The sequence below is a fragment of the Astatotilapia calliptera genome, chromosome 17 (genome assembly GCF_900246225.1).
Source record: "Astatotilapia calliptera chromosome 17, fAstCal1.2, whole genome shotgun sequence".
Classification (NCBI taxonomy): Eukaryota; Metazoa; Chordata; class Actinopteri; order Cichliformes; family Cichlidae; genus Astatotilapia; species Astatotilapia calliptera.
In genome coordinates this window covers 5,642,205-5,667,952 of record NC_039318.1, presented here as the reverse complement: position 1 = coordinate 5,667,952, position 25,748 = coordinate 5,642,205, and the positions used below count along the sequence as shown (strand labels likewise).

The following is a 25,748-nucleotide window of genomic DNA, read 5'->3' as shown; positions in this document are numbered from 1 at the left end:
AAGGACTTGGAGCAGTGTTGCTGCAGGGTAAGGGTGAGGATAAACGACCAGTGGTGTATATAAGCCGTAAGCTCTTTCCTAGGGAAATGAAATATTCCACTATTGAGAAAGAGGCACTGGCAATAAAATGGGCTCTGGATACATTGAAGTACTATCTAATGGGTGATGAGTTTGTTTTGGAAACTGACCATCGTGCATTACAATGGATGAACAGAATGAAAGACTCTAATGCCAGAATCACTAGATGGTAGCTGTCCCTACAGCCATTTCGCTTCAGGATCCAGTATAGACCAGGGCACAAGAATGTGGTGGCCGATTTTCTGTCCCGTTCCATGGAGGAGTGAGTGCCTTAAGGGGGGGGGGGGAGTGTGACAAAGTGGAGAAGCAGTTGTAATTCTCTCCATTTGTCCCATATGTGTTTACCTTTTTTTTGCACATTGTACACATTATTCTGTTTCTATGTATTTGCTATGATTTGCTATTTGTCAAGTAACATTGCTTCACTCACTATCCCGGGTTTGTTTGTGTAAGCGTTTTGTTGCCGGCAAATCAAACATTCTGCAAATTAAGACAAATACTAAGTTATGTTTCTTTATACTTTATTATGTTACAGATTAAGTCATTTGTTCATACTTACTCTGTTTGTCTTTTCAGTCATCATGAGTGTCAGGTGTGGGGAAACGCCCGCTTGGCATTTCCTCATTTTAAAGTCCTGATCATGTCACACATGACATCATCAGGTCAAACCATGTGAAGGGGTTTCTTTTTCCAGAGAGATGCTTCCTTTTGTTTGTGTTAATGTTTAAAGGGATTTGTTGAATGTTTTTCCTTTTGTTAATACTGCCATTTAGTTGTGTAAATGTGCATATTAGAAGTGTGTAGAGGTTTTGTGTTTTTAGATAACCTGAGTAGAGTTTTAGATCCCTCAGTTGAGTGAGTGGTACTGGCTGGGCAATTGGAGGGAAATTGATGGCCCTATTTAAAGCCAGTCTCTAACAGATGCAGGAGAGAGGAGAGGTGAGCTGTGTCACCAGAGCCATGTTATGTTGAGTTTTGTTAAATGAATTGATTTGGGGAAAGTTTTGTTAAGTTATACATTAAATTAAGTTAACTGCAAATAAATTGCTCACCTTGGAAACCCAAAATGTCTGCATAGTCTGCTTCCCTACCACCTTCCTTGACGTTCGAGTGTGACTACTTCACAGTGACCCCCTGGCAACCTGTGGTTGTTAGGGAAAATTGTCTATTTCCTGACCGATTGGCCAATAGAGATTGAAAATGTGACGTCACTCAGGGGTAAAACCGCAAAGAATTCTGGGAACTCGTGGCAAGAGGTACTAGCGCACGCTGGCTTTCAATTGAAATCAGTTACACAGCGATAAAAAGAAACACAAAAAATGTCAAGAAGCTGTTGTATTATTAACTGCAATAGCCGGTCGCATGACAGCCACGGGAAGCCGACGGGTAAAGAGATCGGTTGTTATCGGATTACGTCGTTGAAGAGAAATTGTTCGAGCCATGTTTCCGAAGTAACAAAGAGGCAACGGGTGGCCTGGATTGCAGCCATTCAAAGACAAAATATAACGTCCCAGAACACTCCAGCTCACAGGTTAGTCTGCCAAAGGTCAGTCTGCTGTTGTAGTTAATACGTCATTTTTCATAACATAATTGGTGATATAGGTTACAAGCAAGTCTGGCGCTGAACAGAAATTGTCGCGCTATGCTCCTTTATTTATTGTGCATAAATAGTGAATTGTCCTGACACAATATTGTGTTTCGCTTCTGTTATTACCATGGTACACTGACAAAAACATATACTTTTATTCACAGGATAAAACAGTTGTTTTGTATCACTAATTGCCCAGTACGATTACAGCATACAATATTATTGTCACTGCTACATTTCTGTAACGCGTACCAGAAATTATTTCCACTACTAATTAATTACCATTGAGCTCAAAGGTTATATTAATAAACGGTTAACGAATGTGTATTTATGAAGACGATTTGTGAGACTGGTAAACTTATGATACGTACGATGGTCTTTACTTTCTACACGGTGCATTTCAAGGTCCTGTACCCATCCGTCGGTAAACTGTACCTGGGCTTGTTGCAGTGACCTGAAGTTACTAAACTTCACAAGTGTATGCACTCACTCCAAGAACCGTATAATTATAAATATGAGCGTGGTGAAAGTTGGGCAGCACGCTAACGTATTTTGTCCCTCTGTGTGCTCGTAAGGGTCTGACCCTTTCACTGGTTTGATTTTTTTCCTCGTATCTTTTCTTTGACTTTTCATCAAGTCTGTCTTTGTACGGACCGGCACTGTTCTCCTTCGTTTTGTACATACCTTTTTGGGGGGCAAAGAAAAAGCATTGGAACCGAAGAATAATAATAATAATAATAATAATGTTTTGGATTTATATAGCGCTTTTCAAGGCACCCAAAGCGCTTTACAATGCCACTATTCATTCATTCACGCATTCACACACTGGTGGAGGCAAGCTACGGTTGTAGCCACAGCTGCCCTGGGGCAGACTGACAGAAGCGAGGCTGCCATATCGCGCCATCGGCCCCTCTGGCCAACACCAGTAGGCGGTAGGGTAAAGTGTCTTGCCCAAGGACACAACGACCAGGACAGAGAGCCCAAGGATCGAACCGGTGACCTTCCGGTTACAGATGCGCTTCCCAAACCCCTGAGCCACAGTCGCACCCAAGAATGAATGTTTTGCGGTGCTGCAAATGCTTGCATTTGATGCAGGTACTTGGATTGTTTTGCCACGAGTTCACGGCATGCAATGCGCGAAAGTCACGTGGTCTGTCAATCTCTATGGCTGGATATTGCTGGGTGTTGTCAGGTTAACTGGTCACAGTAAGAATTTTGAACTGAAATCTCCGTGTGATTGTTTTGGTCACTAGCAGACTGAAAACAGTCACCCATACCTGAATGAGTTTTACAACCCTTAGATAATAGTGCAAATATTTGCAGTTAAGTCCACATCTTCCTTGCAAACTATTCTGGACTGAACCTCCAGCAACCATTAGCCAACCAGTTGGGGAATTTCCCTAGCGACCTGTGGATGTCAGGGGCATTGACTCTGTCTCTGTGTCAGCTTGACTGCGGTTTTAGCAACTAATTTAACAGCAACTGCATTCAACAACCAACTGGTCAGGGTAAACAGATTTTCTCTTATCAACTGGTTGTTGCCAGCTGGTTGCTAGGTTAGATACCCAATACAGGTTTATGGTAGCAACTGGGAGTTCTGCACTGCAAGTCAGTTCTGCACTTTGTGATTTTAAGGACAGTCATCACAGAGATTAATCTTTCTTACAGACAATTTAGGAATAATTCTTTCTTTACTTGGGTCTTTCTTTACTTTCTGTGTTTATGTCGGGGTTTATACTATTAATGGAGGCCATTTGGCCAGGATTACTGTCATTGAACAAGATGATCAATGATATCTGTGTGTTCTTCCACAGAGACAGAGTGAGGTATTTAACACCTAAGCCACCCAAAGACTGGACACAAATTAACCACACACACACACGCGGTGAGAAGAAGCCCTCTGGACACAAGGTAAATTAACCACTTCCCCCAGAGCAATTCACAAGGGAGCAGGGGACAGTTAATGGTAAACGATCAATACTGCCTTCTTCAGGAGAACCCACGCAATATTACCCCCACATCTAGATACATATACCATGTATCTACACAAAGTTACGAGGACATAATCCATATTTTCTCTGTGTAAACACAACATTTTAAGACTCAAATGAGGACAGTTTGATTTGTCTGTGGCAACGCTGGTCTATGAGGTCATGATGCTTGTCTCTCTTTTAGTCAAGTGGCTTTCTACCCCCAACTCCCTTTTTCTTTTTTCCTTCTTCACTCCTCTTTAACTCTGAAGCTATAATGACAGGAGACAAACTAGCCATTTCCCCCAGAGCAACTCACCAGGGACAGCAGAAAATGAACTGCCCCAGATCAATACTGCACTCTTTCACACAGTCACGCTTCTCTCCACCACAGACACTCAGCAAAGTGTCCCACTGTGAAAAAGACACTGCTTTAATTTGATTTCAGAATTGAAAATAAAATGACTCTCTTTGACTCTCTTTGCACTGACTAGAATAAGCCTAAGACAATAAAAGAAAAGAAAAAAGAAAAGACTGCATGTCTTTTCTTTTGAGACTTTCACAACAAGTGAATTGCATTATCTAATAAAGCCAATGTACAAATGTTTCTCTGTGTTAACATTCATGATCCAGCCTGGTAATTTATCATGCTCTGGGTTAGTCAGCCTGCTTTCATGCAGCTTCAATACAATAAAACTCAATACCTGCTTTCATAAATAAAACTATTTACTTGGATCATAAGGCCTGCAAATGAAATATACCCACAGTAGTACAGACTTACTTGAAATAAAGCCATTTTTGACCCAACTGAATTTACAATGCATTATACTCCTGCACATTTTTTTCTTCACACAGATAATCCTTAATAGTTGATTTCATCTTACCTGACAACTTCTGTTTGTTCAGACTGAAATGATCAACAGTTTGACAAACTTTGGGTCTAATTACACATCGTGATGGCATAAAGGAAAATCATGTCTTAAAAATGTAACTCCACCAACTGCATCATTCTGAAAAATCCTAAAAAGTTTAAGAAGTAGAGACAAAGGGAGGAGGTAATGTGGATATGGGATGGATGTATCTCAGTGATGCTCTTTTGAAAACATGTTTCCTGAAACACACTTTAGTGTGGTAACTAGAGGATCATGATGGTCACAAGTTGCATTAATTCAAGCCATTAACTCGAGCCCTAGTAATATAGAATTCGACAATCTAGCAACACATGATCTAGTGTACTAACTTTGAGGGCAATGGACAATTCTTGGGCCTCTTTCAGAGTGGCCAGTAGATATCTGGACAAGACCTTTGCTGATAATTTAGTTTTCCAAAGACAGAGTTTACATGGACAGGTTTCCAGAGGATATTCTAGGAACTTATTTTAACATTCATTCATTGAAATCATTCTGGGAGAACAACTGCAATGAAATTAACTTATACAAACAATGCCTCTGCTCTCATTTAGTCTCTTCAATCAGCCAGCCACAGCTGGCTTACATGTCCTCTGTAGTGGACTGAGCCAGCAGACCTCCTCCTGCTGTGCAATGCAGAGCAACTCAAATCAGACACTGCATGAAAGAACAGTCGCAGGTTTGTGTGCCAGAGACTCACTTGAGAGGCAGCTGATCATATTGCTCAGTTATTACTCACAATGGACATGATAAGTCATGTTTGCAGAAGAAAAAGCAATAAGCAGCAAAGGCCCTTTACAGAGCTCAGAAACATTTGCACAAATACTTGCAAGCGATGCAAGTGCGATAAGTGTACTTCCTCCGGATTGTAGATGTGTGGGAAATACCATCACTGTTCAAGTGTGTGCTTAAAATAAAAGGTAATAAAATGACATGTTAACTGGTTATCTTTGAGATTTTATTTCAGAAAAAAGCAATACCTCTTGTTCTCCAGGTGATTGTTTACCTGCTTTTAATTAAATTATGCTCAAATGTGATGACTCAATAGCACACGGTCCAAAATAATAAACCAGGAAGCTTTGAGTACCAAAGATTTTGTCCCACAACATTGAAAAAGACTTGATATGGAGGTAGGGCTGACACGATTAGTCAACTAGTCACGATTACGTCGACGACTGATTTAATAGGCGACGTGTTGTTTGAAGCTTTGTAAGATCACAAAAGACGCAGGAATAAGTAGTAGGATTTAAGAGTGTAATAACGGACTGAAACAGAAGATGGCAGCACTGCATGTACAAGGATGCCAGCTGCCGTTAAACCCAGAAGAAGAAGAAGAAGCTGTGTCCCAGAATTCATAGCTCAGCCGAGGTCAGTTTCCAACAATGGCGGCAGCTAGTTAGTTTTAATGTTACTCTTATTATTCTTTCTGTGTCACAAAATAAACGTTTAACATATTTTCAGGTGAGAATGTAGCTGTGTAAACTTCAAATATCTGCTCAGTTTATCAAGACACCACATATTTTCAAAAGCGCTCCGACGTTTTCGGCGAGGTCTGTTACCCACCAGCTCGATAGCTAGCCGGGGGCACGGCTCACTAGAGCCTGTGAGAACACCGGACTCCCGGCAAATAGTTTTCAAACCCACCAATGTCTTTCGCTACTCCGGTTAAACATGTAATATAAGTCACTTAGATAACTTAAGAATGTTGTTGTTTGGCTTTTTTTAGTATTTTATTTGTTCCTGAGTAAATCGGTTTGGCTGAGATTAAAGTTATAGTTTTTATACAGCTGAATAAACTTCAAGCAGACAGCTGATCATCAGAAGTGTGAGATGCTCGAGAATATACTCCAGTGTCCTGTTATATTTTAGATAGCAAGGAGTTTATTAAACTTCACCAAAACAATCTGCAAATTTCATTAAAATTTAATAAACTATCATCTTGTCTTTATTTTTAGTTAGCACATACCTGAAACACTTAAAGCTGTCAGCTAATGATAGTTATATAAGAGCAGATGCATGCTGGTGCAATAAGCTGTACGCTGTACGTCCAATGGATGATGATCTGATTAGTCGACTAATCGCAAAAATAATCGGTGACTAGTCAACTATCAAAATAATCGTTTGTGGCAGTCCTATATTGAGGTCAGATCTTAGCCTTTTATACACTGGCTCTGTGTTAATTCCACACCGCTAAAGGGCTGTTCGATATAACAACATATACCGGATGACGATATAAAAACATCTATCGTTTCCTGTTACGCTATCGTTTGTTTCGTGATGTCGTAAAATAAACTGTTTGCAGCAATATGTTTTCATCTTTTTGATGGTCACTGTAGTTCCTTAAGTTCTCTGCTTGTTTGTTTTTCAGTTAACACTTTCACAATAAAGCTCAAGATCCTGTTGAGACTTTTCAAAATAAACTGAATCACGTCAGGTGCTAAAAAACTAAACCTTAGACTCAAACTTTCAAAGAAAATGGTGGCCGTTACTACTTATGTCTAAAAATGTATAGTTTCATGCATCGGTTAAAATACTCGACTCCAGGTAAAGGACGCCCAGCTGAAAACACTTCACGCAAGTCGAGTTGCCCGAGATTCACAGAATTTACAGAAAATGTTACATTTTTGTGATTCATATCGTTGTCAGGACGATAAATATCTTATATTGGGATATGAGATTTTGGTCATATCGCACAACCCTACACCACTACTATATTTTCTACATCCTTCCACGACACCCTAATGTTTACTAGCTGCAGTCATCCCCCACCATTCGCATGGAAGAGAACAGAAAGAGACTACTCTCTGGATTCTCATCTGCCAGTGAAAAACAAATGAGAGTGAGATAAATCTGTGACTAAATCATAACTGCTGGAAGCTGAACCAGAAGTATTGCAAGAATGAGTTTTACGTGTTGGCAAAAAAGTTAGAAAATTATTAAGAAATAATACTTTGGTCATGATCTTCTAAAAATTAATAAAGTTGAGTGTCAAGTTGGATCCTTATAATGGTTGCCATGGTTGCCAGTGATTTTAGATGTCAAACCATAAGCACATTTGCTGTGTAGTTAGAGGTTGTAGGTTCAGCTTGAGTGAGGGACAAGTTCATCAGCTGCTTAACATGCTGAGGCAGCAGCACACATGTGCAGAGCCCCCTCTGCAGCTCATTGGCAGCAGTGCAGAAGGAGGACACTCTGGTGAGCGTATGGGTGGTGCATACGAGTGAATCCTCAATCTGGCTGTACACTCTGATCCACTCACAGGTGAGTATAAATAGTACTGACCCCAAATTCTGCAGGTCCCTGCTAATTCTGTGCTGGCCCAAAAAGACATGACAGAATCCATGCCAGCTGCCTTCCACTGACCAGTCAAACCAGCATCACTGCCAGCAGACTACAGCTGATAACCCACCACCGGCCGGATTTCATATTTGGAGCAGACCAACTAATCATCAACAGGTCATCAAATTATTATATTTATAGAGAATTTTATTTTTGTTCTGCTATGCAACAGTGAAATTAATTTATCAAATTACAAGTGCAGCATCAGTAGCTGTGTAACAATTAACCCTTTAAAGTCGGTCGGAGTGGGCACGCTCTGTTTTGCGTAACTATTTTTAAATCCCGGTAGCTCTGCAACCACGTAAGCTAGCGCAATAGTTTTTTTTGCATATGAAACCGGAGGAGTTGTACTTACATCTTATGCCATCAGCTTGTCATAGGTCACAGTTTCCTTCCACATATAGCTTTGCAAAAACTGCATAAAAAGCACTTGCAGCAACAAAAACATAATATTCCAGAAACACGCTTTGCCGATCCGATCAGCTGTTCATAACACTTCCTACGTTGGAATAGACGTCAGCGCAAACTTTTGCATGTCTCCCATTACCTGCCCGAAACAGGAAGTGACATCATTTTCGCGGAAATGTAGTTTGTTTTTTTTAACCATCAGGGCCTCAGGGCCTATACTGGTGTTTTTAAAAGTTATCTTTGACTTTATGACTTTCTGTATCGTTTCTGGGATGCTTAGGACTCATATTGCACTGCTGGAAATAGTTTATTTTGATGCATATGCAAATTTGCAGTATAATATTTATTTTCGTTTTTTCTGCAATATATAAAAATTGGTGTATTTCAAAAATAAAACTATGAAGACACTCAAAATAAATTTCCTGTGGTAGGAAACTATTTTGTGCAACCTTTTTGTATTTACAGTTTTGAGGGATAAGCCTCTTAAATTTCTCTAACTAGAAATATATGTTAAAAAAGCAAAAACGATTTTAAATTTTTTTGTAGTTTATTGCACTTTTTTGCAATTTATGTAATTACTATGCACTTAACGAATACATATTATTAAAATCTGGGCTATAATTGTTGTATTGATGTATAGCAACTTGAAATGCTCCCAAAAATTGCACCACACCATGTAAAAATATAATATAAGCTCTGGCGGACTTGGTTCTATGGTAGGTCTTAAAGGGCTAAATAAAAGATTAAATTAAAGAAATGATTGAAAAAATCTTTCAAGTTGAAAATGTTACAAAGATAAAAATAATACTAGAAATTGTACTGTAAAAATGAATGAGGCATTTTGTAGCATTTACCCATGATAGTCCTGGGAACTAATTTGGTAACCAGTTTAACATGAGGAAAACACAAAATTAAAACCAAATGTCTGACTAGTTGACAAGTATGAAATTAGACTGTTAAACTGTTAAAACTGATCACATCCTTAACCACAACCTTAAGCTAAACACCGTCTGTACACACACTGTGTTAATCACATTGTTCAGTGCCCAAAATAAAATACCACACGTGTTGGTGTGTTAGTGGCAGCACAATACCTTAAACAACATCCCCTTATAAAGGTGACAAGGAAGAAAACATGCATGGTGAATAATGAAACATTTAGCATTAGAATGCAGGGTCAGAGTGCTGTCATTACTACACTAATGATGATTGACAAATCTTTCATCATTGTTCTGGCGTGTAGTGCCGGTTATTAATATCACACTCGGAGCTCATAGTCTTTCCACCCATTACAGCTACCAGAGTTGCCATACCAGAGCAGTTGCACGTTTACTACCATGAATGCCAACACAATGAGAGTCAAACCAAAGCTGAACACATACTGGAAATCATCTGAGATGTTTCAACAAGCAGGACATGATAAGTTATATTTTATTGTGTCTTCAGTTTGTATAGGGCAAGAAAAACAAATAAAACCAAATACATTTTCACTCCAGCCACACATAGAGTTGAAGACTTAATTACATTGCATCTGTTCAGAGCAAATCTCCCTAATTAAAGAGTTTAAGCATTAATTATTCAAACACACAGAGAGTAGGGGACTCTTGATGAGTTACTGAAGAAGTGTACGAAGGTGGTGATGAGGGGAATGCAGTGTCTTCTCAGGCTATAAAAACAATCAACCCAGGCATAGCTAATCAATACATGCCTAGCAGTTATCTTAAAGGACTTTAACAAGAGTGTAGCAACTGACAAACACAAAACAATCATCTATTATTAAATACCAAACCACATCCTAGACTGTGGGAGGAGGACGGGAACAGCAATGGGTACACAGAAATTGATAGTACTGGTACCACAGACCATTGATCCCTTCCCTACCCATCCTGACTGATTTTTCTCTAGTTTCGGTTTAGTCTGGTAACATGAGATGGTACTGCCCCTTCAGCTTGCACAGGTAGTCCAACTCCTCAAACCCCTCACATGTTTGCAGTTCCTTCCAGCACACTCGCAAGAGTAAGGAGGAGATACCAGGAAGCAGGCTGTTAAACAAGCAAGATGACAGAAGGACCTCAACCCAGCAGAAGGACCTGTGTCTGCTACTTTATGCAAGGAGGAAAAGGGGGAGCACTGCCAGGAATTCAGTAGACTACTTCTGACCAAACTGATAGACTCAGACTCCATGATGGTGGCACAGAACCCAACATCCTTCACTTGCACCAGTGCTCAAGACTCACCATCATGCATATTGATTGGACCCTGCCAGAAAAAGAAAAAGGAACAAACCTGCCAGGTCCACCACTGGCACCCTATTCCATTGAGACAGCAGGTTCACACTGACCATACATGACAGATGTGAAAGAATGTTAGCTAACACTGCCCTGACTGTTGTTAAGTACATGGCCAATATCCTCAAACCCATTGTCAGAACATATGCTGGTGCACTGGACCCTGGGTGCTCCAGGTGCAGGAGGATAAGTATGTAAATTGTTCCAGGATGACAGGCATTGATGCAACTGAGTGGCCATCACTTTCTCCAGACTTGAAATGAATTCAGAACCTTTGAAACATTGTGTGTGAGTGCACAGCTAAGCAGTGTTTAAGCACCTTGAGGTAACTGTTGTGATTTGGTCCTATATATTATAAATAAAACTGAACTGAATTGCCTCAAGGCTAACACTGAGAAATAGCACCACAGGCTGCCTATGAGCTTATTGATGCCCTGATAGGAGATCTTCTGGGACACCATCTGCCATCTCATCAGGAGCATACCCAGGTAGGAATGCATGAGCCACATTATGATTCAAGTTGGATCAGCCTGTGAGTTTAATGGTAAATTTTGACTTGCAGTGTCACTTTGAATCTAGCCATCAAAAGGGTTAATGTTTTTGGTGTGTAATGGCCATTAAGTAATTTTATTCTCCACACAAAGTTTATCAACAGTTTCAACTTTTATGATTCATTCATTACTATCTGATGTGTGATTCAAATGTTCCTCTAATTGTTTGAGCAGGGTTAGGGTTACATTTGGCAGATTACATCATTAGAACTGAGTTTCAGTTCAGCCCCTCAATCTATCCATCAGACAAAGCAGCACTGGTGAAATTAAAAAGACACCAAAAACTGATCAAAAGGTAGGTGAAGAGAGAGAGAGTAATGTGGATATTTAAATGGACAGAAAAAAAGCATTAGGGACTGGTGGGCTAGACAGTAGAGGGCCAGTGAATACCTCACTCAGACCAGAATAGAGTTGCAGGGGTTCAGATGTCCAGGCCAGTAGGTGGATGGAAATGGAAAGTTGGAAAGCTTGGATGAAGGAGAAAAAAAAAAACATCTTCAAGATGAGGGGTGAGGTTTCTCCTCAGCTTGGACCCTGAACTTGAGAACCTGATGCTTAGCTTTGAGTCTTGTATGGAGACTCAGGTAGAGCAGACAGATTTGAGAAGGGCATATGGATGAAATTGTAGAAGAAGTAGAAGTAGAAGAAGTAGAAGAAGAACTAAATCTCTACTTAGCTCTACCAGCCTACTAAGACATACAGTCAAGCCCCATCAATATGGGAAACAGCTTTATTCCACTGTAGGGTAGAGAGAAGTAGAGAAATAGAAATAAGTAGATAAATGGAGTAAAGATGTGGTTAACCTCTGCAGTGATAGTGCCTATAAGAATTTAGATGGTAGTTGCAGTAACAGGTTCAACAGAAAATTTCACTGTTACTGGTCCAACACCTCTCCTAATGTTAAATGCCTAAAATATTTTGTAATTATTATGTCTGAATAAAAAGTCTAAAACTAGTAGACTATAATGTAAAGAAATAAAATGATACCAGGTTTTAGTACATTTGATACCCAGAGCTAACAATCTACTATATATGACATCCATCTATCCATTTCTTATGCTTATCCCTCTGTGACAGCGGAAGCTTATCCCAGTTGGCACAGGTCGAGAGGGGGGACACATGCTGGACAGGTTGTTGGTTTGTCACAGGGTAAACACAGAGACAGATTCTGTGTCCCATTCACACTTAGATTCACAACTCGCAAATTAGCCTAACCTTCCTTTGGACTGTGGGAGGAAGACAGCCGTAGAGAACCACAGAGCTCATGCAAGCACAAGTAGAACATGCAAACTCCACACAGAAATACTCCAGCCTTGATTAGGATTACCTCAGTTTTCATGTGCAAGCCTTTATGAGCTGAGACTCGGATATAGTTCCATCAAAGATTTGTAACTTAGAATGATACTATTGCACAGTACAACATTGCTGATTCACACAGTGTGGGAATCATGCATCTAGTTGGTAGTGAAAAGACTGGGGGCCGAACCAGAGCTGGGTGAAACAACACACTAAGAACAAAGCTGGACTTTCCTCAGGCATTGAAACAATACTACCAATCAACCAACATTTGGCATGTACTACAAGGAAAAGTAACGCACTCAGCCATGTTTATTCAAGCATTAAGCATTCCTACACAGTTGCCCCCCCCCCGTCTTGATACCTGTCCCTGCTTACACCTCCCTCAGCACAAAAACAAGGCTGATCTTCAAGATCTTGTATGGTCTTTACCTTACAATATAGAGCGCCTTGAGGCGACTGTTGCTGTCATCTGGCACTACACAAAAAAAAAAAAAAAAAAAAAATTAAATTAATTAAATTGACTATTAAAACCTGGGCCGAGGGAGCTCTCGCGACACTAAAACACTGCTTTGCACCAAATAATTAGATTTATTTGTACATTGGGACTTAGAGGAAGTCACACATATAGCCTTGTGCTACATCTTGACCTGTGCTGGTAATTTCACTGTGAGTAAATGGATCTGAGTCTCTTCTAATAAGAAAACCTGGGTGGCGAAAGAAGTCCCTACAGTCCCCAGAACTTGTGCCCCTGCTTCAAATCAGGGGACAAGGCCCTAACTAGTTCCTTGGATTTCAAAGCATCTTTTCTGTTGTTTTTATCCAGTGGAAACCCCATTTTAAGCTATCTCGTGTGGTCTACATCCTGATTAAATGAAAAGTTCTGCAGAGTACAAGATAAAATATAACTGCCAAGTTTGATCCAGTAGAGAATATCATGATAAAACAATTCAGAAAGTCTAAAATTAGCAACATAATGTTTGTTTAACATTGGGGGGGTTTTTTTTCCTGTCTTGTGCGCTTACATCTGCTAATACTGTGTCTGAGTTGGTGGACATAACGTGCCAAGCACACTTCAGAATCTTTTCTCGTCCTCCCAAGCAAACCTCCTGCACTTACTGAGGCAATGTGTCAGTGTGTGCAGACATATGGAGGGGAGCGGGGCCGGATAATGTTACTGTCATAGGGTCAGGGTACAGCAGGGCGAGTGGCCGGCCAACTTTACCAACTAACAAAAGGTGAAGATTTATGGAGCAGCTCTTAACAGCCCCAGACTTTCCCCTCCCTGTTACGATGACAAATACATCTTTATGTAACACAACAGCACCCCTAACTGCACAGGAATAACTCGGACTGATTAATCAGTTGAAGTTAAAGAATGAATGGAGACCTAGTTACTTCTGTCAGTTTGTTTTATTTAGTATTTGTTATATGAGTCTGCAAACTTTGTTGCAGTATTTCAGTATTCTGATAATAAACGGATTTTTCTTGCCGGAGTTCTAGTTTCACCCTTTGTTTTTGTTTTTAAGAATGGCATGACAAATTCAGATATTTTAAAGTATTAAAGTGAGAAGTACATCCAAATACTGATTTGTAATGATAGCTGTGAAACAATTAGCAGCCAGAACACAAACCCCTGAATGGTGGAGGAAATAACATTGATCTTTTCAATGTAAAGTTCTCCTGGAAAGGGCTCAAGGATTCTGATGCCGCGTCCACGGGATGCACTGGAACAAGTCTGATCCAAAGAACCTCTAACCTGCACCCAGCAGGAGCCAAAGCATTTTACCCAACATCCATGTGGCAGACACTAAAAGATCCTCTCAGAGGTCCCGTGTCCATGTCAGGATGGTCAAAACTATTTTGGCAGGATGGGAACCTACACAATATTTGGATGGTGGTTTAAAGTTGTGGTTGGCCAGTTTGCTGGTTGGGAAATAAAAACAGTTTTCCAGGCCATTAATTTGAACAAAATGCATCCATGTGGGCTAATCAGGCCTCTTAGGTTTGTAGCATACTGGCTGAAACCCTCAAGTAGTCCCTTGAAAATTTTAAATGGTAAATAATAAAGAAAAAAAAATACTGCCAGTTCCAATTTCTGAAGTTTCACCAGTGCTGAAATTTTCCCTCTAAACCATCCAAGAAGAATATCTAGATCAGTTTGTGATATTTTCTTGACAGCATCGAGATGTTATCTCCTTATTTTTCTCATTTGAGTGTCAAATGTATTTGTGAAAATATAATGACAAATGTCTGATTTTAATCCTTCCAAAAGTACATGGATCCCAATCTATACACCGGACAATTTCAAAAATCTGTTTCTATTTTGCACATCTGGTAAAGTTTTCCTGAAAATCTGTCCTTACATTTAAATATTCCTGCTAATGTATCGACTATTTAGTTACTGCCACCATTGTTATAATTACATCAATATTATTATCATTGTCACAATTACTATTACTAGTACACATTACTATTGGCAGGATTTTAAGTCTATACTGTCATAGCTAAATATGGCAACACCCATTGGTCCAGCCAACCCATTTACCAATAAACGACACCCATATAGCCTGCCACGTGTTCTCAAATAATTAGCAGTGCGCTGTGTGCCTCCTGTTGGGTTTGTGATTTATTCAGACAGCCCAGCACATGGGCCACTCCTCTGGATACCAAGAAAACATTTACCTCCTTAACTGGAAAGGAGTCACAATCATCTCAGGATAAAGTTTCTGGACTTGGTAGCATTGATGACACTTTTCAACACCCGCTGCGCCCCCACCACCCCACCCGACAAAAAATAAGACACCCCTTCACAACACCACACAAATAATCTTAGAACTTGTTATAAAAAATATAAATAATAACAGAATATTGATTCAATGATTGGATTATCTGGAGCACGCCTTAAGCAATTTGAATCTGTTGTCATTTAGCAGGTTTAGCAAAGACCAAGTATTCTCAACCATGTCAGTGTCCTCAAGAAGGCCAGAGAGGCATGTTAAACTCAAATGAGTGAAAATTTTAATTATTGCCAGCTGACAGTTTGATGAGAGTCCAAGAGAGGGGAGAAGGAGAGGCCTTACAGCAAAGTTAGGGTGAAGTTACTCATGTGGGCATACCGTACGTTCAGGGATCAGACAGATCATTGGCATGTACAGCTCTCTGGGCACTGGGAGGTTAATCAAAATGCCAAATGTTACAGTGCACCATGGTACAGAGCTATACTAAGCCAGTAATGTGCAGGATGCAATCTTACATGAGAAACTGGACCATTCATGCAATTGAATAGCTATACTACTTTTATATATATATATATATATATATATATATATATATATATATATATATATATATATATATATATATATATGCATGCATGCAGACGCAGATGTCAATTCTGCCTTTTATGTGTATGCACAGAAAAGTGTGAAGATTACAAAAGTCCACAAAGAGGTCTCATGGCACTACTTCTGTTTAGCCAGACGTAACAAGTGGAAGTTACACTGACATTCTTGTTGGTTTATTCTTCTTTTCTGTCTGCAACAACTGCATGAGCCTGTGTCTAAATCATTAAGGCAACATTACAGTTGTGGACATGTGTTTTGTTTGTGTGTGTGGGCGCACATGTCTTACAGAGAATGTGTGTGAGTGAGACAAATGGTGACAGGCATTAAGAGAGAGAGAGAGAAGGCCACAGACAGTTCAGCACAGACAGAAAGAGGACAGAGGTCCACCTGTTTGACACAGAGAGCCTGAGAAAGTGAAGAGGAATGAGCAGAATGAGCATGTGTGTGTGTGTGTGTGTGTGTGTGTGTGTGTGTGTGTGTGTGTGTGTGTGTGTGTGTGTGTGTGTGTGTGTGTGTGCGTGCGCGCACATTAGTTTAATGTCCATACTTTGGGCCAACTGATAATACTACAGGAGCACAGGGAAATGGCATTTAGAGAGCGGTATGTAGGCAGCTGTTTGGGGGGACCTACACAACAATGCACACACATAAACGCACACAAACTATTAAAATCATTTAAAGAATAGAGTTCAGAGAAACAGTGTGCAAAACACATGTTACTTTACATGTTATATGGAGTGACAGAGAGCACACAGCTTTCAGTTCCAAACAAGCGGTGATCTCTTGCCCTCTATAAGCTGCTGCTGTGTGTGCAAATGCAGGAAAGTGAGTCAGTGTGAGAAGATCGCAGGACAAGTGGCCATGGTGTGAAGGAAAAGTGGGAGAAACTGGAGCACGTGTGAACCAGAGAGTGATGCAAATAAACAAGCAAAAATAAACAAGGTTTAAAAAAAAAAAAAAAAAAAAAGACAGGCAGATAGCGTGTACATGTGTCAGGACCCAAAAAGGTTTCTATATTTGTGTGATTACTGTGCAGTTTTAGTCCAAAAGAAGTGGAGTACTTCAGCAACAGAAGATGGAGGGCTTGGTGATCATTAAATTTATTCTCTGCATATATTTTATTTGCTAATTACTTTGCTAAGTACATGATAAATAACTAAGCAGTACAAGCAGTCCCTGTATTGAATCTCCCAACTCGCCCATGAACCACATCTCTATCTGGTTAGGGTGGCCTTCTAGCTTGTTTGTAGCACAGCAAGAAAAACACCACACCAATCAAGTCTGGTGTTTTCCTTGCAGACTAGCTAGTTTCAACTTCGTTGGAATACATCACACAAATGGAAGAACCAATATCGTGTATACACATAACAGACAATTCTAAAAACAGAAGGAACAGAAAATGTCAAAGATAACGTATTTGAATAGCTATAAAATAGGAATTTTGCACCACCAAGGTGAATTTCAAAGACATTAACTGAAACCCAAACAAGCAGAGGCCTAAAGAACTATCTACAACATATTAACAGTATCTGGAAGTCATGTCCTTACGAAGAGAGACAGCCCTTTAACTTAATCTTAAGAAAGGGAAACAGGGAAAAATGGCGGAGGTGTGCTAAATTACGCAAGAACTATGCTAAAGCTCAGTGGCAACAGGTCTTATGGAGCAAGGAGTCCAGATTTGATATTGTTGGTTTAAATCATTGTCAGTATGACAGTATGTCTGTATAACATACAGAACAGGTCTGGGGAGAGGCACAACAGTGACCATCTACGGCAGGGGTGTCAAACTCAAATACACAGTGGGCCAAAATTCAAAACTAGAACAAAGTCGCAGGCTAACGTTAATATTTATTGAAATATATTTATTGAAATATATTTATTCCTCCAGATATAAGAATGAATCTTTTCTTATGGACTCAAACACGTTTTGCTGAAAAACTGAATATGGAGCAAGCAAAGCTTAATACTAAACAATATATATATTAGCTGTATAATACCAGTAGGCTAGCTCTGATAGTATTTTTGGTATGGCTTCGCGGGCCAAATGTAATTAGGCTGCGGGCCAAATTTGGCCCGCGGGCCAGAGTTTGACACCTATGATCTACGGCCACCTGAAAAACATGGTGGAGGCTCTGTCACGGTCTGGGACTGTATTTTAGCTAACTAACTGATGAGTTATGAATACAGATATGTAGCACCCGATTTTTTATCCACCATGCAATACCACTTGGAAAGCATTTCCCACCCACATTTCCCCAAACACACTGCCAATGAAAAGATTATACCTGGATAGAATGGATCAGTCATGCTCTACTCTTCAAGGGCTGAGCATCTCTTTGAGGAACTTTAATACTTTCTGTTTGCATGTGTCCACATAAAGTAAATGGAATGAGATGTATGCATAAAGTAGAAAAGGTCCAAGAAAGCAGGGTCTCAATGCAGAGCTGTGCATGTTATTTATGGACAAAACAAATGGCATCAGTGTTGGCACAGTGACTGGATCTCTGCAGGAGCAGGGGGTGTGAAAAGAGGATTCTTTTGCGGCGATAATGGCCTCTATGTTGTGTGAGAGAGCAAAAGAGGCATGTAAGAGAGACATTCCAATTACAACACACAAACAGGTCACCAATCTGACAGCATGGGTCTGGAAATACTTAAGATTTAGCTCAAAATTGCGCTAACCAAGAAGAAATCATATGTGAAGAGAAGTGTGGAATTCTGTGTGTATTGTGAAATAACAACTAACTTGTTCAACCACTTGAAAATGCACCACAAACTGCAGGAAAACCATGAAGGCTAAGAAGAACCTTGTAACGTGAATCATTAAAAAAAAAAATAAAAAATCCAGCTTAGTCATCCATGAGATCGAGGCTGGACAGCATGGCTGTATATCCATCCAGCTCACAAAGACACACTGAAATCATTAACCCAATCACATTCTGTTTGGCCAACATGTCCAATAAATACAGTGAGTAGGGAATGCTTCAAGAAAATAGTTGAGCGTTTTAATAAGAAAGCAGCAAAACCCGCTCTGTACACAAAAGCACCCAATTGTTGCATACAACAAAAACATTTGTGTCACTAAATGCACAGAGGTTAAACGCACACCTTTTCACTGGATGTGGCAGATTGCAACATTTTGGGAAGCGCTCACAGTGATGTAGAAAATTGCTTATTTTCTCATTAGAACTGAAGCAGTTTCTACTTAGTTTGTAACAGGATGAACAACTAAAATGAACATTAATGAACCTGCCCAAAAGTTAATGACCCCGTTTTGGAACAAAAAAAAAAAAAGAAAGTTAGATCACAATCAGGCAAACCTCCGTTCAAACCTTCCACAAGGACAATTACCATTGAACATTTTGTATTTATGAAAATTTCTTTATGTGTTTGCTTGAAGTGAATTGTGTGTGGACTGGGAGGAACAGTCATTTTGTTTTTTGTTTTGAAAAAGTACAAGTATAAATATTATGTCAAAAATAGTTTCTATGCCAAATTGTTGATCTATAAGTGTCGTTTTATTTTTAGAAAATTAAAGTTCAAAAGTTTCTTTTACTCAAGGCTTTATTGGACAGTTCAGACCTAAAACGCCTGTAGTCTGCAAAAATGCTCCACTGCGCTGGGATTTAAAAAAATAAAATAAAATCACAAGGTATTTTAAAAGAGCAGTGAAGACAGCCAAAACGAGGGGAACGACTGAGCAAGACTGGATGAGAGATGGTGAGAGAGGGAAGAAACTGGAGTGAGATAGAGACCTAAAGCGCTCCAGAAGCCTGTCACATGGGGCCTGAAGACGCACGCCTCAGCACTCTTCCTCTCTGTGTTCTGTCCGCTCCTGACATTTATCTGCTTTATTAGATTATCTGGGCTACATGGCTGTCTCTGACTGCATGCAAGCACACACACACACACACACACACACACACACACACCTCTCAATTCATTACAGTCCTAACTGCTTACTTAGGTTTATGCCCTCTTTAAATTAAACCTCAGATAACCACGCACCTCAGAAAACACGGTCCCCTGAACGTGGACAGGAAGCTGAAACTAGCATACCGAGCAGGAAATTAAGAAACATTGTTTGTGAGTATATTATCATGCATGTGTGAGTGGTCATGAGGTCGGTTTTAAACAGGCTCATCTATAGGGAATGTGCTTCCCATCATTAGTAATTCAATTTGCGCTTTATTAGCAGCTCTTATCAGAAGCACAGACGGCTAAGAGCAGCATTCCTCACTCCATCTTCTTCCACACTCATCCACATTCCACCTTTCCTCAGTCTCTAATGTCCATCTTTAATTAGAGATGCATGTGTTCCTGTTGTTGTATCACATGATATAAAAAACTGAGGGCAAAGATGAAGATAAGGAAAAGACAAAATGATTTAGGAGGTGTGGGAAAAAGAGCATAAAGTTGTGTTAAAGCATCAGAAAAAGAGGAACAGAATTTAAGATGCAGAGCCATGGGGACGAATAAAGCCTAATGTTAATAGTGATGGTTTTTCTAATGTCTTCTGACTCCATTGAGTATGGGAGATTACACGAAGATGGCCATGAGCCGTGTAGGGTACACACAAAATGACCGGAGGGTTCGAGGGGCAAGTGGAAGCAGGAAGGGGGGAATGGAGGGAGAGCGGGGTTGGGGCTGTAAAAACAATGATTGCTTTCCATCAGGTTAGGCCTATATTCTACAGTTCGTTAAAACAATCCAATTTGCAAAAGGATAATTATGCATTAGCTCCTTTTTATCTACTGGAAGGAGAGTGGTGCCAGGGCTTGATAGCAGTGGTGCTGCCTGCCTCCACCTCTGCAAATTACCCGCTATCGGCACTTGTTCGCCATCACCGCTGAATTGGGCAATCAATTAACCCACCCCCTCTTATAGTCTGCCTGTACACCTCCCTGTGACAGCTTGCAACACAAAGCCCCTACAAGGATGACATGGATGGAAACTGCTGCCCTCTGCTGGACATGGCTTCAATTAACTAGCAGCTTTGTACCAGTTCTACATACATTACAAAGCAGACACTGGCTGGTAGAGTATGTATTGTGTTCACACTGGATCAATTAGAAGTATGTGGAACAAAAACTAAAACAGCAAGCAGAAAGAAGCTTGGTTTTGCCCATTATTTCTATTATCCTACATATCAACGATGCAAACATGATAAACTGATGTTTTCCTCTTACTGTTAGAACCTCTGGAGCACCTGCTCTGTGGTTAGCTACTGACAGGTTCTCAAAATGAACCATAAAAAGACTGGCTATTAACAATAACTGTGAGATACTATATACAATTTATAGATGTAGCCACCACCATGATGTTGTGTTTTCGGAGACAGCAGTTACAAAGTTTAGACAGGAACATGGATTGCCAAGGTGATGAACTAAGTCATGAAGTGCACTGGTGCGAGGCACAGACACCTACCTTGATTGACTGATTAATCAGCCAATCAGTGGTGCTGCCTGCCTCCACATCTGTAAATTACCGCTGCTATTACTGCTATCAAGCCCGGCTGATTAATCAGTCAATCAACATAGAGCCTTAACAAAATGCTCCTCCCTGCTTCACAGGGGGTCATTACACCAAGTGTCTCTGCATATTTGATTTAGCAGATTTTTGAACCGGACACCCTTCCTGGCTCAGGCACTACTACATTGTAGAGTCACAAAGAGGTGAGTTGTAATAAAAATAAATAATTAAATCACCCTCTGTCTAACAGAAGGGCAAATTAGCTGTAGAGACCACAAACTTTTTTTTCCATCTTTTTCTTTTTCCAGCAGCAGCAGGGTGTAAACATGCTAATTTCACCTCACATGCTGGCCTTCAAGCATGGATGTCTGGGGACTGTCTGCAGTTTTTGGCACTTCTATGTTGATCAATATGTTGATTTTGTATCTCTGTGTATCATTAATGGGTGGAAGGGTGGATGCGTGGATGGCTGGGCCTGGGTCTGGGACTTGCTGATCCTTGGCCTTGTAGGACATGGTCATAGAGGGAGGGGATCAGCTCCCCCTTCCTGGGATGAGGGTACTAGTTGGTTCCAGGATGCTTGACAGGATGTTCTGGTATGGACCCACTCTCTTGGTGGTCTGGGGTGGCTTGGACTTCTTCCCTGTCTGAGGGGAGGTCTGCCATGTCCTGGGTGAGAATTCTAGCGGGGTCGAGAATTCTGCCCATCGCCTCTTGTCCTCTGGGACTCCCACCTCTTGGCCGTGGGCACCCCATCTAGGGGCAGCTTCCTTCGCTAGCTGGGATGTGTGGCCTTAGGTCTTCAGTACTCTCGAGGGGGCAAATAGCCCAGTTCTCCAGGATCCATCTCTGCCTGCCTCTGACTCCTGGGAGACGTTATTGCGGCTTCCCACCCTCATTTTCAAGTACATTTTGTGGCAAAGACACATACACATTTACACTCCACACTCTCTTTCTCTCTCTCTCTCACATTCACACACCCCACAAGAAGATTACACAGATATATAAATCAGCATTTTCAAATTTTTGTGTTCGAGGTCGTGTATGTTTGTTTTTCTTGCAGGTGTGGTAGACAGCAGTACATAATGCATTTCTATTTGGACTCTATCCTGTTATTATATCTTCATATAAATTACATCTTTCCCTATTTTTCCATGTTTTTCTAAAACTAAGCATATGCCTAACCATGACCAAAGTGCACACAAAACATAAGCATAATGAATAACTCCAGGAAGCAAAACAGGTATGCTTGCTTGATATGCAGCTGGTGACTTTGCGGCTTGGAGTTGTTACAGCACCACCAAATGGCTGTAGAATATTACTGCTCTCAACCAAATAATGGGTGAGGACACGCACGTGTTTAAAAGAAGATTTATCACCCACAGCTATAGGATTTTCTGCGTAAACATCCATGTATGGTTGACACGTCAGCAATTAGTCAAAGCAAACTTTACAGCAGAGCAAAATAACAACTTTCTACTTTGGTCTGTAGTGTGTGCTTCTTACTTGTCTTTGATGAGACAGGGGAAAGCCGCCTCAACTTGTGTCTACCAAACGACACAAGCTCCCTGGTGGGTGTCCTCCTAACTCCTGTGGGAGTCCTGACCAAAGTATAGATTCTGCCCTGGGGAGAGTGCTTCACAGCTGGTGGGCTCACCTTCTCTGATCCACTGCCACTGTGGTCACAATACAGAAGGCAGACACACAGGACAGTCAGGAGGAGTAAAAAACTATTAAACATAAGAAATCCTAAACTTTGAGTTAATGAACTCTGAGATGGGAAATTGAATGTTTAGTTCCAAAAAAAGCTGTTCAAAGTTCCTTATATCAACTCCGAGTATGTTCACTCTGAGACATGCATGTGCCCATTTACTGGGAACAAGAAAAACATCAGTGGAATATACCATGCAGGTCTAGATTCATATATTTAAACAGTGATTACTACAGTAACACAAAGTTTATCACAGAACCACCTCTTCTTGGGGCACATCACCACAGTCATTTCTAACAGCACACAATCAATAAGAGTTTTATGCCCTGCAACCCTCGAGGCATAATGTGAGGTCTTTCTGCATCTGCATCTGATACCCACCTTCAAGTGACTACCAAGTAGGATTAGCCGGTGTTAAGGTAAGTGAAGCTATCCTAAAGATATCCTAGTAACCATGAATCTGATTGATAATAAGATGAATGTCAGTTACCCCAATAACTGAACCAGAGTTTAAATTAATGCTCTAGAACAGAAATCTCATGTTGGACTTAACAAATCCAGGGCTTTCACTAAACCCTCCTTCTCAAACAGAAACCAGAGGTTAGTATTAGGTAAATCATTTTCACCTTATCGGTGTAAACATCCTCCAAACATGAGCAAAGACACACTGAACGCTTGGCTGATCCCTACTGACAAGGATGCAGTATATATTAGGGGGTAGGGCAGTAAAAAGCCTTAACAAGAGCCATCATGTCATGTGCATTATTCACCTGATAGTAGACCTTCTAATAATCTTCATCCTGCTGCGGAGCTTGAACCCTCCAGGCGAGGAGGATGACAACATGGAGGTGCGCTGAGGTAAACTTAGGGGCACAGAAATCCCTCCTTTCAATCCTTTGTTACTTTTCTCAGCTGTCCAGTGGAAAGCAGATCTACGGCGGTTTGCTGTTGCTCCTGCTGTCCCTGCCACAGATGTACTCTGGCCCCCTGCTTTCCAGCGATAGCGGCTACTCTGTGAGGTGCCAGCAGAGGACACTGCAATACCTTTTTTCAATTTTACAGAAGGAGAAGAACCTGGTTTAAGTTTCCTTGTGGCCTCTCCTTTGTCCAGACTTCTCTGTGTGAGAGTCAAGGGTTTGGGAGATGGAGGCTTACGAGATGTCTTAGCTTGGGCTCCTGCAGAGGACACCCAGCGGTACTTTGAGGTCTTGGCAGCTACAGTGGGCTGGCTAAGCTTTCGAGGTAACTTCTTAGCAGCGGTTCTCTTAGCAACTACAAATGAAGGGGGGCTTTCAATGGCAACTCCAGATTTCAAGACAGATGTTGGGGCAACAACTGCTGACGGTGTTGAAACAGAGCTCAGTGGTTTGAGCTCTGCTCCTGCAGCACTCTGACCCTTTACCCAAGTGAACTTTGATTTATTTGAATATGAAGTATTGACCTGGGCTTTGCTGCTTTGCAAAGATGAGTTAGAGGAAGCTTGTTGTAATGCAGTAGAGAGACCAGCAGTGAGAGTTACCTGAGATGTTTTAGCAACAATCTGTTGAGTGTCTGTACTGGTTATGCTTTTCAGGGAAGGTCCAATCTTTACTTGGGAGCTGCTCTGCTGAATGGCTGAGGTACTGGCTGTGGCTGAAGAGGCCACTTCAAAAGAAACACCAATTTTCTTTCCCTGCAGGCCTGTGTTCCTGCTGTCAACCCTCTGCGTAAACTCTGCTGCTGACCCCATTTTTCCAAGAGCATCACTGTTTTTTCTCTCTGTTGCTACAACTCTACTCTCCGTTGTGCTGTTTATATGTTCTTTTTTCTTCAGCTGAGATATCCCTGATGATAAAGTGGCAGTCCTGCTTCCCGTGCTGAGGCTGGGCAGTGACATGCTATGAGAGTGATGGACAGTGGAGGAGGCAGAAGCTGAGGGATGTCCAGCAGAGGATTCAGGGTTCTTGTTTCTCAGAGAGTACGTTTTCCTCCAACTTCCACAGCTCTGAGGAGCATAGAGTCTTCCTCTGGAGCTGGGAGGGTAGATCATAGATGCACTTTGACCTCGGCCCCTGGCTGGCACTGAAGATTGTGTGTGGCTCTGCTCAGTTCCTGTAAATGGTGTATCGCCATGGGTACTTTTATGTTTGTTGATGAGATCTGGAAATTTGAAAACAGGCAAAAGTATTTTAAAAAGTCCAACAAAAATATGCAAACAAATAATCGTTAAAATTAGCTCTACAACACAATTTATGCCCCATTTCTCAATTCTAAGTTATGTTTTTAAGAATTTAATTTGAATTTGATTTGTAGTTTTCACCATTTACTGTATAGGGCTACCATCAGGCTGCTTAGCCTACAGTGGCCAACATCTGAAAATGTAACACCTAAAGAAAATCTCTATATAATAAAACACATTTTATGACCTCCATATTCTTGATTTCATTGTTAAATGTTTGACAACTTTGTAAGAACCTGCTGGAACCCAGGTGCATTTTATTTAACCTAATGTATTGTATTACTCATTCTTTTCAAACTAAATCAAAAAGAAAAGAAAAAAAGCTAAATATCCACAACTGACAAACTTAATCAGGCCAATACCAATCAACTGGATCAATAACAGCAGATACTGATAATCCACCAACACAGCAGCAGCTATGGAGCACCACAAGTGTCACAGACATCAAAACAAAGCATTTTGTGATTTAATAATTAATTGTACAATCAAACATGAATTAGCAAATCTTAAAAAAAACAACAACGTGAACTTCTATTATGTAATTAGACATTAATAAAGTTCATGATATTGTTAA

The 25,748-nt window shown here is 40.7% G+C and overlaps 1 protein-coding gene across 1 annotated transcript in view; it reads right to left on the bottom strand.

Annotated features, from left to right (window-relative positions):
- Positions 1 to 25,748, bottom strand: part of zc3h3 (zinc finger CCCH-type containing 3) — a 75,975-nt gene that overhangs the window by 48,250 nt on the left and 1,977 nt on the right. Inside the window, exons 2-3 of the mRNA XM_026147021.1 lie at positions 23,727 to 25,095; positions 22,752 to 22,921 (exon numbers count right to left, since the gene is read on the bottom strand). Of these exons, the coding sequence (XP_026002806.1) occupies positions 22,752 to 22,921; positions 23,727 to 25,095 (1,539 nt within the window). The remainder of the gene's footprint in view (positions 1 to 22,751; positions 22,922 to 23,726; positions 25,096 to 25,748) is intronic.